At 36.7% G+C, this 16556-nt stretch overlaps 1 protein-coding gene across 17 annotated transcripts in view; it reads left to right on the top strand.

Moving 5' to 3' along the window:
- Tenm3 (teneurin transmembrane protein 3) overlaps window positions 1–16556 on the top strand; it is a 2430710-nt gene that overhangs the window by 2333657 nt on the left and 80497 nt on the right. For 11 of the 17 annotated variants that reach the window (XM_078031007.1, XM_078031002.1, XM_078031009.1 and 8 more), the window contains 3 exons: window positions 10352–10378; window positions 11918–11938; window positions 12849–12995. In XM_078031007.1, coding sequence (XP_077887133.1) covers window positions 10352–10378; window positions 11918–11938; window positions 12849–12995 — 195 coding nt within the window. The remainder of the gene's footprint in view (window positions 1–10351; window positions 10379–11917; window positions 11939–12848; window positions 12996–16556) is intronic. The other 6 variants (XM_078031010.1, XM_078031011.1, XM_078031013.1 and 3 more) reach the window with 3 other exon arrangements.

Here is a 16556-nt window from a genome sequence, read left to right on the forward strand (position 1 = left end):
AGAAGGAAGACAACCTCCTGACACACACCAAAAAATAGAGTTGTCTCCACTCAGGAAACTAGCCAGTGGAGGGGATGCGGGTTGAGGTGAGGGGCACCTGTCATCCCAGCTTCTCTCTGATCCCAGCTAATGGGAGGCTGAGGCAGGAGAACCACAAATTTGAGACCAACCTGGGCAACTTTGAGAGACCATCTCAAAATAAAAAATAAAAAGAGCTGGGGATGTAGCTCCATGGTAGATCTCTAGAAGTAGAAGAAGAAAAAAAAAGGAAAAGAAAAATGTTCCCAGCAACTGGAGTACTATTGGGACAGTTGAAACACAAGGTGCTTATCCTGGAGTTATTATGACAGTGAATTTAGTGGCTTATGAAAACTAATCATTAGGAATCTCAAGTTTATTTGTTGAAAGTCAGGCTTTTGGGTTGGTGTGGTGGCACATGCCTGTAATCCCCACAGCTCAGTAGACTGAGGCAGGAGAATTTTTAGTTCAAAGCTAGCCACAGTAACTTAGCTAGACCCTGTCTCAAAATAAAAAAAAAAAAGGGCTGGAGATGTGGCTCAGTGGTTAAGCACCTGTATTCAATCTTATTCTCTTACATTATCTTATTTAATCCTCACAAAATTATCAGATAGAACCATTAAAAATCTCCATTGAGTGAACCAAGACTCAGATTACTAAACTTTTCTATGGATGCGCAGCCAGTATGCAACAGACCAAGAATCCAAACTCATGGGACCCATTCCTAAGCCCATACTCTTAAGCACTACTCTATACCATCTCCTAAATTATTTAATTGTTTTAACGTATATGGTATAATGGAATGGATGGATTTTTACCTGTGACAACGAGTAAATTAATATCTGTATACTAGCCACAAAAGTTTGAATTAACACAGAAACAGATAAAATAACCATGATGGCAGTGATGTCTCAACAATGAAGAGCCACTTTATCTATTAATTCATTTATTTATTTTGGTACTGGGGATTGAACCAGGGGTGCTTTACCACTGAGACACATCCCCAGACACATTCCCGCCCATCATTATTATTATTATTATTATTATTATTATTATTATTACTATTATTATTTTGAAACAGGGTCTCACCAAGTTTCTGAGGCTGTCTTTGAACTTCTGATCCTCTTAGCCTCTTAAATTTCTGGGATTACAGGTGTATGCCATGATGCCTGGCTTAAGAGCCACCATTTTAATTCAAGATAATTTGAGTTACAGCTGTTAACAGGACTCGAGAGTATGTCAAAATAGCAATAAGAAAAACAAAAAGAAAACAGCTTGAGGAAGATCAATTTTATACTGTGAAGTAGTTAAGGAATTTGTAAACTACTTACTGAAAATTGTATTCACCTCCCTCCAAAGTTTAAATTTATACCCAGTTTTTCTGTCAACTGAAATTGGTAGACTGAATATTATGTGTAGACTTTGGTCACTGAAAAATACTCATAGAACATGGGTAGATGACATGTATCACTGGTGTCAGCTCATGGGAAAAGAATGAAAAAAGTGTAGCACCCGAAATACAAGTAGAAACATCTGTGGAAATTCTCTTACTCACAAATACAGAAACATTACTTTTCCTGTATGTCACCTGTGGAAAAAAAAACATTTGTCTATTATTTTCATAAAATAAATTCTAGTTTATACAATGTGAGTAAAAGTGATTGTTTAATTTTTCATTGTTTGAAGTGATAAAAATGTAGATAAGAAATTATATTCATTGAAGCCAGATATGGTGGTGCCCACCTATAATCCCAGCTACTTTGGAGGTAAGACAGTAGGATGGCTAGTTCAAGGTCAGCCATGGAACTTAATCTTCAAAATAAAAAACAGGAAGGACTGGGGACATAGCTCAGTATAGAGCACCTGCCCCAGTTCAATCCCCAATACTGAACAAAGAGAAAGAAAAAAAAGAAAAGAAATTATACTTGTTGAATTTGACCAAATCAGTAGGTCATTGTTATAGTGTCCTCTGATTAGAATTGTTAGCACTACTCAGATGCTATTGCCATCATTTCAAAATCTCAAATATCTGAATATTCACTTAACATAAAAAAATTGTGTGTGGGTATATAATCTTTATATGCAAGTGCTATAGCCTGAACCCTGGACCTTGCACATGCTAAGCACTTACTCTACCACCTTGATTCATCTTCAACCCCACTTATTATGATTTTTATTTATTAACATTAACAGCTATCTCTGGGTAGTTTGATTCCCAAATCAGAATGCTAAAATACAACTGTTATTGTTTTAATCTACAGAATTTGAAAATGTGTTTTTGCTTATGTCATTCAGTAAACTCCAGGAGTAAATGCCAAAGGAGACATGTGTTACTAACATGTTTATGCATGTGCTCCAGTGGATGAAATCATGCCATATGCAGAGATTATTACAAAAACTCATTTATCGTACACCAAACAATAGGCAGTTCTGCACAAGTGCCCATGCCAACATGAGGGTACCTGCTCTGGGCATTCGAGCACACCACTGTGACTCCATTATGAATATGTAGTGCATAGTACAGCATGAAATTCTAGACTGAAGGAAAATACCAAATACTGTACAATGCTCTACAGGCCATAAAGGTGCTTTTTCAGTAGTGCTGACTTTATAAGGTGGACTTTATCTCAAAGTACCTTTCCCATGGAATCTGGGTTTTTCTGGACTGACTTAAGTCAGAAAAAAAAATATATTATTTCACTCTTTTGCAACTTCTTGGTATAAATAATGTTCCAAACTGAAGTATGGTATTTTGCTTGGGTAGATACAATGCATTTCTACAGGTAATTTTTATACCAAGTTTCCAAACTAAAAAAAAATAAAATAAAATATACGAACTTTCAAAACTAATTTATATGAAGCCGGTTTTCAAAAAAGCATTGACAGTTTTAGAGGCTCAAATGCTCTTTAAGAAAGTACACGTGTGCATAGACGCAAACTGTTTTTCTCTGTTGACACCATCTCACTAGTGGTTAAAATTCAAATTAATTGACTTTCCTAAATGGGATAGAATATGTCAAATGTTTTAACCTACTCTTAGAAGGAGAATTCTGTGGTGAGGAAGAACATATTTTAAAGGGGCCAAAGAATAAACTCCAAAGAATATAAAATTGTTTTATGGTGTTTAAAGTTATGTCACTGTCATAATCCTTTTATGATGTGGTAATCAGTAATAAAACAGTGCTGTGAGCACCAATTAAGGAACATCAAATCAATGGGTATGCAGCTTGCAAGCTGATTTGAACAGTTGCTGATTGGAATAAATGGATTTAATATGTACTTATTTGCAGATGGTAGCTTTTCTGTCATCCTAGGAGAACTGGTACATGAATAATCTAAGAATGATACTTACTTACAACTTTAATGAGATACTAATGTGAATCATTTTTTAAACTCCCCGTTATAAAGTATTATGAAACACACAATGCTAAATAAAAATCTGTCCTCCACTCCAAGGATTTGGCGATAATAGCCATAGTGAAAAATACGTCCATATTTTATTATGTACTCATCTGATTGAATTATCGCCTTCTGAAGATGGGCCCCCAAGATTTTATTGTTGTAATTAAACTGAGAAATATTTCCAACATTTTAGATTCTGTGTTATTTGCCTATGTTTACACTATGCCCAAGAGTCAATTCAGCAGCCCATTGAAAATACTGTATTATTTAATATGCGTCAACCAAGCACATTGGTGACAACAGAAACAATGTGAATAGTTCATAAACATACACTCAGCAAGTATGTATACACAGCAAAACCATTTTTATTTTCCCTTGTGAGCTGCTTAATGTATATATATAGCCAACTTGGTTTGCCTTTGTTTCTTCTCTGGGTTTACGAGAACCAGTTTGACAGTGAGAGGAAAGTAAACTCAGAATTAATCTTATTCCATGTAGACCTTCAAATATCCCAATCTCTCCCCAAAGCAGGCACATATACCCCTTTGACCTCATTTTTAAATGAGCAGCCTTTGAAACTACTACTCAGCAGTTATTTCTTATACAACATTTATGCATCAACTGAACTGCTTCCGTTCTTTGTTGTTTTTTTAAACTCATTTATGTTCGCTTTTCCTGGTTTTATCCCTAGTTCGACTTTCTTGCCCACTGGGTTTCTGAACTTTAGATTTTTACAACACATTACCGTGGTTTTTATAAAACTTCCTTTAGTTTGCTTAAGGTACTCTTATCTGAGACTGCACCAACAATTTAGTATTTCAAATTAGTTTGCATTTTAATCTCACTTCCAGGTTTCTCCCTTACTTCATCAATGCTAAACTAAGGATTTCTACCTTTTTCATCTCATTTTTTTTTCATGCAAATAAATTCCCTGACCAATCAAAACATAGATACAGCTTCGAATCTGCCTTGCACCCAGGCACAGTTCTGCTGCTTCTGAGTTGTCAGTGTTTCTCATTTATGAAGAACATGGACTTTGGTGTCCCACTACCTGGTTGGAATTTTTCGTGCCACTTGTCAGCATTGTGATCTTGGGACAGTTATTTAATTTCCTTTGCCTCAATTTCTTCATTAGTGAATGGGGAAGATAATAACAGTACCTATTAGTCAAAAGGCAGGTAAAATTCAGCAGCTAATTGGTGTTAAATGCTGAGCACAGTCTTCACACATAGTGACAGTCAGTAAATGGAGTTGTTAATACTACTGTGTGTATGGTTAGAGTAGGTGGATTAGGGTTTGGGGAGAGGAACAGATGAGTGAAGGAGGGGGGAATGGAATAGAATAGTTTAAAAGGGAAGGATTTTGTGAATGAGGTATTGCCTACTTTTGCTTCTTTCTCAGAAGGTAGGCTTTTTCAAAGAATTTCGTCAAAAACGGCAAACGCATGTAGGACATACTAAGTCCATCATAATAAGTGTATTTAGGCACTTTATATGATAGACGTTAAGATTCTACTAATGAGGCTGGAGGTGTGGCTCAGTGGTAGAGTCCATGCCTAGCATACATAAGGCCCTGGGTTCTATTCTCCAGTACCAGCACCACCAAAAAAAAAAAACAAAACAAAACAAAAAAAAACACTCTCCTATGAATCAGACAGTGGAAAAGCATTGTGGAGCTTTCCAGAGAGGAAGATTTACATGTTAAGTCACTGAAGTCTGTAAGATTCATTAAAGGCCTGTATTTTCATGGCATCTCTTAGTTGAAATGAATTGATCGCAGCTAGTTTTCCATTCATCTCTTTTACATGGACCCTGATGCACATATTCTGAGACTTCATTCACAAGAATTATTCAGGGGGAAAAAGAAAGACTATGGTAACAGATGAAATGGAGAGAGGAAGGCTGTCCATAATTTTGATGGACAACCAGATGAGGCAACAGCACACCAATAGAATGCCAGTAGAATTTCCAAAACGGTGTTGTTGCTCCTGACTCCTCCTGTGAGAATTGAAATGGTCCGGGAATTCATTCCATCTAGGAGCCAGCGCCCTCCTAAAGGGCCTCCAAGCCCAGGCCCTATCCTAAGCCATGTAGACAAAAGCAAAGCATTCTTTGTGTTCACCTCCACCCATTTCCCTCAAAACAAAAGGAAGGCCTTCAAAGGAGAAAGCAATTTTTCTTAGAAGTACCTGGAGGTGGAGCAGGTGTAAAGGATATGGGACCAAGCCTTTGCTTTGCCAATATTGAAAGTTTAGGAACTAATTATATAACAGAAATATTTTTGAAGAGCCAAATCTTTCCTCCACAGCCCAGATTTTCCTGTCTTTCCCCACCTGTCCCACAAAGTAGACCACAGCCCTCCAGTGCATAAAACCAGAGCATGTGTCCCAGGGCTGATTGTGTATCTCAATGTGTGTTGAGAGAGACAATGAAGGCCAGGAATGGGTCACAACCTTTGAGACACTCTCCTGCGTAAAGGCATTTAAAGTAGACCTACCATGCATTTTCCCAAGGAAGCCAAGTAGAAGACATCTGAAAGATGCATTACCCCATGACCTTGGACAAAGTCGTGTTAGGTCAGCAATGATTTTCTTTTTTAATTCTCATCAAGTTTTATTTCCTTTTAGCTTCTGAAAAGCAATATCCCAGCAACTCAACATAATAAAAGCAAGCATCTCACAGGTACCAGGAATATAATTGAAACACAACAATGATGTTGGAAAAAAAATGCTTTCAGCAATATTCGACAAAGTCTCAAAGATAATGGGAGGGCTTAAAGTTACAGACATTAGGAATGCCAACCAGGACAACTTTTGATAAATGTTTGCTGTTTTGAGTATTAGAATTAGAAACTGTGTCATCACAAACATTACAGAAACAAAGGTCCTGCAGGTTATATATTCTGGACCTTACTCTCAACAACAGTGGTGATAGTAATATTTCACTAAATAATAATAGTAGCAATTTATGAGGCAGTAACAGAAAAGCTGAGTATTAAGTATGGTTTTCATAATTCACAAAGATTTGGCCCTTAAGATGGAAGTCATCAAGTGCCATGAAAGTCAAGAACATTGTCAGGGTTGCTCTGGAACTAGAAAACATCAAATGTAACATCAAAATAAATGCTTTGAATTTAGGTTTAGGTAATGCCTCTTAATAGGTTATTATTATTCTCATTGTTTTATTTGTTCTTTTTAGTTATATATGACAGTAGAGTATATTTTGACATTTATATGAATATGGACTACATCTTGTTCTAATTAGGATGCCAGTTTTGTGGTTGTACATGATATGGAGATTCACTGTGTACGTAGGATTCACTACGTACGTACGTACATATATACATAGGAAAGTTATGTAAGAATCATTACACTTTCTTTCCTATTCTAGTCCCCTTCCCTTCCCTTCATTTCCCTTACCTAATTTACCTAACTTCTATTCTTCCCATTTCCAATCAACTTGTTGTGTGTTAGCATCCATATAATAGAGAGAATGTTCAACTATCAGATTTTTGTGATTGGCCTATGTCACTTAGCATAATAGTCTCCATTTGTTGGCAAAAGTCATAAAATCATTCTTTTTATGGATGAGTAATTATTCCATTGTGAAAATATACCTTATTTTCTTTATTCATTCATCTGTTTAAGGGCACCTACTTTGGTTCCATAGCTTGGCTGCTATAGACACTGATGTGGCTATGTCACTGTAATATACTGATTTTAAGTCCTTTGGGTATATACTAAGGTGTGGGAGACCAGCAATGATTGTATGCACTTCTGAGCCCCTTTTACCAGTTTTTTTTTACTGGAAAAAGAAAGGAAATAGATTATTTCTAAATCTCCAAGAGAAGGTATCATGATATAGTGGTAAGGGCAAGCTCTGGAGCCAGACAACCCAGATTACTAGCTTGTGACCTTGCACAAATTATGTAATCTTGCCTCTTCTCCTTTTCTTCATCTGTATTTGCTTTCTCAGTTGCATTTGCATCACAGGGTTGTGGTGAAGATTAAATGAGAGAACAATATAAAGTGCTCAGACAAGCTGGATGGAGTGGTGCATGTTTGTAATCCTAGGGACTCCGGAGACTGAGGCAGGAGGATCTTAAGTTAGAGTCCAGCCTCAGAAACTTAGTGAGACCCTGTCTCAAAAATTAAAAAAAAAAAAAAATTAGAGGACTGGGTGTACCTCAGTGGTAAAGTACCTCTAGGTTCAATTTCCAGCACCAAAATAAAATAAAGCATAGAGTAGTATCTGGCACAAAGTAAGCTTTTATTATTATCTTCAGGGAGCAAGGCAGGGATCAGAGTACTTCACCTATGTCCCAGGATCATTCTGAACCTGGTTTGAAAGAACCTGGTTAGAAAGAGGTGTAGCTAAGAATTACTAATACATCACCAAGGTGTTCATAATCTATAAGTTATATCAGACCAGAGCTCATAGAAAAGCTGAAATCCTCTGCATCATTTGTATTTGTGAGTATGTGTGCATTTACAAGGGTGGGGAGGAACCCAAAACTTTTGTCAGTTTTCTCAGATATGAGACCCAAAAAAGATTAAGAATCACCATCTTCCAGGAAATAAGGTAATGGATCTTCTTAAAAGATAAGTAATTAAAATGCAAAGGAAAGTATGTTATGAATACAACATTTAACCTGAGAATAATTTTTGAGGGCTTCATATTTTGTATTTAGCATCCATTTTTATAAGCTTTACTCTATAAAGTTTTAAAACTCCATAGATCTAACAGGTGTGACTTTTTCTCAGTGTCAAAGTATACTCATTAGTTTTCAAAGCAGTTTTTCTGCAACTTAATGTGCATTTCAGTAATTGTTAGGTATATTAATTTTTAAATATACGGTATTATTTTTACGGTTATTGTTCATAATGGCTTCTTACAACATGCCTGCATTTTTCTGATTATTTCCAGTAGTGGCTTCTATAATGATGTTTTTATTGTTGCAGTTATTACTTTTAATAATTATGTAACCTCATACATTGACATGTCCTTGTAACTTCTTCATTATTTAAAACTAGGATTTTACGGTATTATCAGAAATTTTACTCTTCAAGACCAAAATACAGGTTGTTGTTTTCCCTTTTTTCCTCTTAAAGTTATAACAATGATTTTCTATGATATAAATGCAAATGATAAATCTTGGTATGTTTTTCTCAGCACAGATATTTTTCTTGTGATTGGTTTGTAGCTTTTTGTGAAATCTGTTAAATATTTTTAGTATTTAAAATGTAATTTCAACTTGCTGTAATTTTTTTTAATTTACTTTTTGACTTGCTGTAAATTTAAATGTATTTTCTAATTTCAGCTCCTCTTTGGTATTCTCCTGACCCAATGACACACTTACCTTTACCTGTAAATCCATCCATTGTTTTGCAAAATTGATTTAATTTGCTAAAATACCGAGATGATAGCAAGATAGACTTATTAGAAATAACTCAGTCCTCCCTTACACTACTAATCCAGATCAGAATTAAATTGTGTTCTTTATTGTAATTGCATTATCTGAAGTGGTCCTGATATCAAAGCAAAAAAAAAAATGTACTCCCTATCTATGATCAGTGTTAATAAACTAAGACACTACCCTGTCTGGATCAAAAACTCCAGAATTTTTAATGTCGCTTTATGTTCAGGTCATTAATTGAACTATTATAGGGCTCTACTGGATTATGTAATATCTAGAAGGAATTATTAAGAAATTATATGAATGGTGTTATGTGATACTACATTTTTACCTTAATGTCTGAAACATTAATTATTTTTACCAAGTTATCATTGCAGAGCAGCACCTAACAGTATTTCTTCCTTCCCCTTAATTTCCCTTGTAATATATTGCCAATTAGTCATAAACATGCTTCTTTTTAAAGGTAATTCAGAAGCTCTAATGGAATCCTGTGGCAAAGGGAAGAACACTTTTATACACACTGTACAGATGTTTCAAAGCCATTTATGGTTTTGTTTACGCACATGACACAACGACCAGACCTGAGTGTCTCATCTGACAGTTATAGTTTAAATCATTCTGTGAAGAGTTCTGCTACCACTTGCATATGTCAGTAAATGAAAAATAATCAACATAAGCATCTTTGAAAAGCAATTTTAGATCATTAAAAATGTATGAATCTTGACAAAGCAAGAAGATTTGAGGCTTATTAAGAATATATTAGATCTCTACAGTGAGTGAAGGAAGAGAGGCATTTATGTCCCTATCAAGAGAAAAGGTATAGCCTGAATGTAACCTAAGGAAAGACCAACAGACAGGGCAGGCACATACACAGTGGAAGACTCAGTCTTAATCCTGACTGTTGGTACAAAACTTCTAAGAGAAACAGACTGCTTCAGGATGATTCCTGAAAAGAAACAGAGTCTTAGAACTCCCCGTTTCCTAATGGACTAAGCATGTGATACTTCCTGTCAGTCTGGCTTGCTGCCAAGGGCTACTCCAGAATCATTTTCTATAGAACTTATATGTGCCTTGCAAACAGAATGTAAATATATTACATGTGCTCAAGAATTTTTAATTTTTATCTTTTTTCTTAATTATTAGCTATTAAAGTTTGATTATTCATTGATCTCATAGTTGTAAATTTCCAAAACTCTTTAGTAATAAAGAACTGATTCCATTTGTTTCTATTTAGCTCTAATATTGAATGAGGTCCAAGCGGAGCAAAGAAGGGTAGTGTTAGTTTACCTGGATAATCTTCTCAAAAGTGCTGAGTGTTTCCTGGAATCATGACTACATTTACTAAAATGTGAATATATTGCATTTTTAGAAGATATGAAATGCCTCTCTGTCGTGTGATGTGAGTCTTGTGTCAGCTGCAGCGACTCGATTTGCATGTAAATTCTGAAAATTTCCTTGTCCCATGTGACACTTCTGAAATGTCTGTCTGTTCTTTTTTCCTTTTTAATTTCCCAAGCTCACTATTTGGATAAGATAGTTAAAGGTACTGTATACTTGCTCTTTGTTGACATATCTACATATATTTCTATATATAACCATGTATCCGATTGTACTAGGTATGACCAAAGACTGTTTTCCATGCATATTCTTGTAAATTATAAATCAGGCTTACATTACGTGAAATGCCTTGAATTTAAAGTATTGAGACTTAACTGTCTGTGTCTCATTTTTATAATTTTGGGTTATCACAGATTTCATTCCTATGTAAAAGCATTAGTTTTTCACTAGAACCCCCAACTGAAGATTACAGTACATTTGCTGTTTTTTGTTTATTTTGTTTTATTTTATTTCACTTTAAGATCTTCATTGTTGGCAATTCAGCTGATGGGCTTTAAATTCTAAATTAAAGAATCATAAATACTCTTATCACAGAATAAGAAATTGTCAATCTAAAGAAGATTCTGGTTAATGTATGTTGAGAGAAATCTCATTAATCCTCATATGGAAACTTCTTTGGCTTCCGTGTTTCAAAATATATGTGATATCATAATTTATGTTTTGTTATTTTTTAAGACTACAAAATATTATGCATTCTCTTAAATCAGAACGAGTCACACTACTCAGCAGAAAACAGCAGATCCTCATGTCTTCAGTTATTGTAGAAGTAGGCGGAGAATTTTTTTTTCAGAAGAGAAAATTCCCTTCCCCTTTCTCCTCAAATTACCTATTTTCTATTCCTTGTTTGTGCTTTCCATTAGAATATGAAAATATTCATGGCAATATCCAGGCTTTCGTATAATAACTCTCGTGTGCATGCAGTCAGCTGCTGCACCTCTTTGTCAGCGGGGCAATTAAATCTTTCTTTTTTGCTAAAAACAAAACTGAAAATATATCCATGAGGAAAATTTACCTTTAATACAGATGGTAATTGTCTGAAAGAAAAGACGTAGCAAAATTAATCTCATCCTGACCTGATGGTATCCATAAGTAAAATTTCGTTATGCTCTACCACGAGAGACTTGTCAAAATATTCTTCTCTCTGTTAACTCCTCTTAAGAGACAGAATGTCTCTTTGAGATATTTCCTTCTCAAGTTTCACAGTGGAGGAGGGGAAACCAATACATGAGGAATTCTTTTAACACAGACTCAAAATAAACACCTTTAAACAGATTGTTCCCTTAAATTTTGTCACCCAAACAAGAGGAGCATTCTAATGATAAGAGGCCGTATAAAAACCCCAACTGCTATAGCAAGTATTTGTATTAATATATCTATTATGCCAAATTGTAAATAACTCTGTCCAAAGTGTTCCGATTCATAGCCAGCTCTTCTTAGGCTTTGAGAGCATTTATATCCTTGCTTCTGTCAGTGTCATGTCACTCATAAATAAGAACTTCAGAATCTACCTAAGTGTCATCCTCATAAACTGATCATGTTGGCTGCATGCCAGATATCATCAGTAGGAAGTGGCAACAATTGTTTTTTTTTTTTAAATGTCATGTTAGACTGAAACAATTATAGATTCTGGATATATTAAATTATTTTAATTGTTTCCCAAATTTTCCCTCCTTGCCCATAAAAGCAGACAAGATAGGATATAAAGGTAAAAGCATAAAAGCCTTAGGGAGATTGTCACAAAATATCACTCTTCGCTATCTGTCTTGAAGCACGTCACTACCGTGTTTTTGTTCAGTCTATCAATGTTTTATTGTGGTCCTTATGGTATTTCATTTTGTCCGTCCTAAGTAATCAAATATGCACAGCTATTACATTTAGTTGAAAATCCTGTTGGTCCTGTCCCATCCGTATGCAGCCTGAATCCTAATGTTTGTTAGAATAGATGCTAAGCTGCTTCACTATTTCCTGGGCTTTGCTTATTCTGTGAAAAGGAATGTACTCTGGGCATAAAGTATAGTCATTAATACTGGCCTATACTTTGTGCAATTATTTAATGCACTGTAATTTCACATGAATATTCGGCAACTCCAAGGCCAGATAAAATTAATGTTTTCTTTTTAACATCATTCATAAACTCATACCCACTTTCATGCTATTGAATCTAGAGGGAAGTTTTTAAAGCAACAAGGTGCTTTAAGAGGTCCTGTCCTAAGAAGTAACCAGTAATGTTTACAACAGATTAAAAATCTAGATGAGGGATTCTGAAATTATTTTCTTGAGATGCTTTTTACACACCATACAATATACCTTGTTGCTTTTGCTAATGGGAAAAAAATTAAGTTAATTTTGTCTGGCCTGCAGCTATTTAGTGGATGCTTGCATATATTTCTGTCCTACACAGGTAAGTGGTGTCTCAAGGGTCAGGCCAATCAAAGATGCCACTTGGATAAGAATTAGATTCCTTAGATAATGTTGCTGTTTCTATCCATGTGCAATTACAGTATTTGTGCTGTTTATAAAGGCCTGTTCCCAGTAAGTGTCCCGTATCTGTTTATTTTAGGTGCAAAATCTTTCAATACTCAAATCACTGGTGTTTTCCTTCTTTGTCTCAACAGAGGGTTGTCCTGGCCTGTGCAACAGCAATGGGAGATGTACACTGGACCAAAATGGCTGGCATTGTGTTTGCCAGCCAGGGTGGAGAGGAGCAGGCTGTGATGTAGCCATGGAGACACTCTGCACAGATAGCAAGGACAATGAAGGAGGTAAGAAATGCTGAGCATGAAAAGGAGTGTGTGCCAGAGCACTGGTTCATAAGTTACAGTGAGTCCATAGTTATCTGTTGCCAAAAAAGAAAAAAAAAATCTGATCCCCATAGATTAGATTGATTGAAAAAATGTACGAGTGCTGATGGAATGATTTTGCTCTCTATTTTTCCTGAAACAAATGCAAGATGATTATCATTCAGGAAAAAGGCAAGGTAACCAAGCTACTGTATAATGTCCATTGTTCTCTGTTCCTTTTTCTGATCCCCAGGTGACTATCCTCCTCAATTGTAGTATTTAGGGCTCTGTGAGTTGGGAGTTCTAAAGCAGTATTTTAATAACTAAACATTCCAAACGATGCAAGGCATTTCCCAAGCCCTCCTGAAAATCATAGATGGAAAGAATAAAACAGTTACAGGGAACAGTCCCCTCGGAGCTGCACTGCAGTGGCTTTTTATCCTTAACTTTATGTCCTGTTAAAAAGAGTGTGCTATTCCACCCAATTTGAGCCCCGGGCTAAAAATAATTATCTTCCCCTTTAAGTACATACCCCCATGCAATTGTATTTTAATTTCAGAAACTAGAGAAGGAGAATTGGTGGTGGAATAGTTGCCCCTGACAGCTGTTCAGTTTCAACCTACCTTAGTTGCTCTCTGGGCCTCTGTGGTCACCTACTCTATGGCTTGGGGTGTGTTTCCCTCCTCTCCTCTACTCGCCTGGCTCCTTTGGAAGGCCTGCATGGACAGGAGTGTTGGCTATAGAGAGCAAGTTTTAGAAGTAGACAGATCTTCACTCTACCATGTGGTGATTATGTGATCTTAGACAAGATTCATAATCCCTTTTAACCTCAATTGCATCATTTGCATCATCTACAAAATAGGAATAAGAGAGTTTTTGAAAGGGTTAAGAAAATGTTTGCAAAGAACATGGCATACTGTTGGACACGTAGCAGGCTGTAAGAAGCCACCATTATTATTTAGTTTCCCTTTTGCTCTCAAACTGCTCATCTCGATGAACCTGAATCTATAGAAGGTGGTCAGAGAAGATTGAACTGCCTTTTCCCATCTACATGTTGAGTGGGCTTAACTGCTGCTCCCTAGAGACACAGTGATCAGAACCAAAACCTGTCTCAACTGTTGTGTGAGTTGGGACCCACCTAACTCACACCCTGCTGTACCGTCCCTGGGCCTGCAGCCCTCTCCAACGCTATTTGTCTCTTATTTTCCTGACAAGGAGCTCTAGTTCTCCCCTTCACTTTCTAGCACAGTGCTCCACACCTTCCCCGTAGTTTTTACTTGAACTATCAAGAAACTTGAGTCCCTCATTCTACACTCAAGCCTCCTTCCTCTCTGCCCCAGCTGGATTTAGTCAGTCTCTACCCCTCACAGCTTTTCCCTGCTAATAATGTCTCATTGCCTGGGCTCCTCCTAACCACGTGCTATAGAAATGGCAGCATTAATCCTCTCAGAGCCACAGCCCAGATGGCAACCATCCTCGTTACTTTCCTCCAAAGAGCCCCTACCCCATTGTTTCTATTGCCTGGGGAGGAAGAGAGCGACTCTTTCTCCTTGATCCTGTATTTCAGATTTTGTCTTCTAAAAAGAGATTATATTGAGGAGGTTCCACATGCTCTCAGAGGGAAGCAAACTGCAGGGCCAAGTCTGCAGAGACCCGGCAGAGTAATTTAGGGGCTAATCAACTCTTTAGTATTGTTATCAGCCAAGGAGGCTTTTACTTTTCCTCAAAATTTATCAACTGTGAATTGGCCTCATTCCCCTTTGTTTATTCTTATTAGCATGAAACTATGCTATCTCTAGGCTTCCCTCTCTAAGGGGAAATCTAAGCAGATAGAAGACCTCCTGTGGATTCTCTACTTATCTCACATAATTTGTATGCCTGTCCCTAACCTAATTTTGTTGATCTTCTAAGAAGGAATCTCAGTGCCAGCCTCTTTATGTCCTAAGATTGTAACCCTGGGTGTCCTATAACCCAAGCTAGAGGGTTCTTTGAACTTATGCAAGGGCTATGTGCATAGACACAATATTTTCCACATCAAACCCTAAATTGAGACATCTAATCTGGCAATTAAGGGGTAGCAAGATAGCAGAACAATAGAACACTAGGCTTAAAATTAGGACAGTACTGAAATTCTAGAAAAAAAGGGTGACCATCGTGATATGAAGCCATTATCTAAACTATATTTAGCATCAAAATGGTGAATTAGCCAGAAAGTAACCAACTCACTTGATTTAGCATATTAAATAACTAAGAAGGAAGAGAAGATGAAGAAGAGGATTTGGCCCTAGTCATGAATTAAACACTATATAAATCACTGTTTAAGCAGCTTTGTAGAACAAAATCCTCATAAAAACGCAGTTTACCATTCCTAGAAGTGTAGGTAATAATGTCAAAAAAGTTTAGAAACGACAGCTACACATAGGGCAATAGTTAAATATCTTCTGAGGCCAAGCCTGTTCCTTAACTCCAAAATATACTTTCCTTTTCCCAGTCAAATTTGCCCCACCTTCAATTGCATAATTCTAAAGATCCTCAAAATCTGGATCTCACTAAGTAGGTGTCTCTCTTTGCTCTTGTGGACCTCCCCTCCCACTTCGTCTCTCTACAAGTCTTAAGGGAAAGCAGTGTTAAAAGGAGTTCTTCATGAAGAGGAGGAGTAATAGACTACTAATAAAACAGATGAGGACCATTTGTCTTTAGCCACTCTTTGAACACCTGTGCATTCACAAAAAGTAAACATGCTGCCCTTTGTTTCTTTAAGATTCAAATAAACAGCTGTCATGCCCACCAGGTAATGTAGCTTTTCAGAACTAAGGATGATCTTTTTTTTTTTTTTTTAACCCACTCATATTGAAGTCCCTGACAAAAATCTTCCACTTGATAGAATTGGCAAAGTCGATCTGCTTCTCAAGTCCAGCTCCAGGTATTGAACAGAGACTGCTGGAGCAGATCATTTGAACAGCAGCAGGTGATGGAATAACAGATTTTTAAATCGAGTAGTGCAAGTCAGAAACAGATGGGCACTGGAGCAGAGAATGTGGATAACATTGCCAAATGGTAGCAACTCATTCCTGTCCTGTCCTGGCTGAGCAAACTTTCAGCACAAATGATCAACATCAACAGCACATGCCTAGACTTGGCTTATCAGTATTTCTTTTTCAATTCCCACTCAATCCTATGAAGTCAATTCCCCTCTAAATTGAGCCATTTCTTATTCATATCCCAAAACTCATTCTGATCCTGTTGCTGCTAAGATCAGAGCAAAGAAAGTTAGAGAGCTGGGAGCTGGTCACTGTTAAGTGATGGGTGATCTGGAACTGGGTTAAAGGCCAGGACCCTGTACAGCTGCTTTCTTTAGTTCCATGAGTACCTCTTTCAGTCTGCCACCTGCTATAGATCCATTCTGTCTCACAGTGTACTTTACCTGAGGCTTCCACTTGCCTGCAACAAGAAAATCTATTCTATTCTTGAGGTTCTGTGCAGTCACTGTTACTAGGAAAGCCTCTGGTTACACATGAGAGAAATTAAACTCAAATGATTCTA

Source organism: Ictidomys tridecemlineatus, chromosome 14, assembly GCF_052094955.1.
Source record: "Ictidomys tridecemlineatus isolate mIctTri1 chromosome 14, mIctTri1.hap1, whole genome shotgun sequence".
NCBI lineage: Eukaryota > Metazoa > Chordata > Mammalia > Rodentia > Sciuridae > Ictidomys > Ictidomys tridecemlineatus.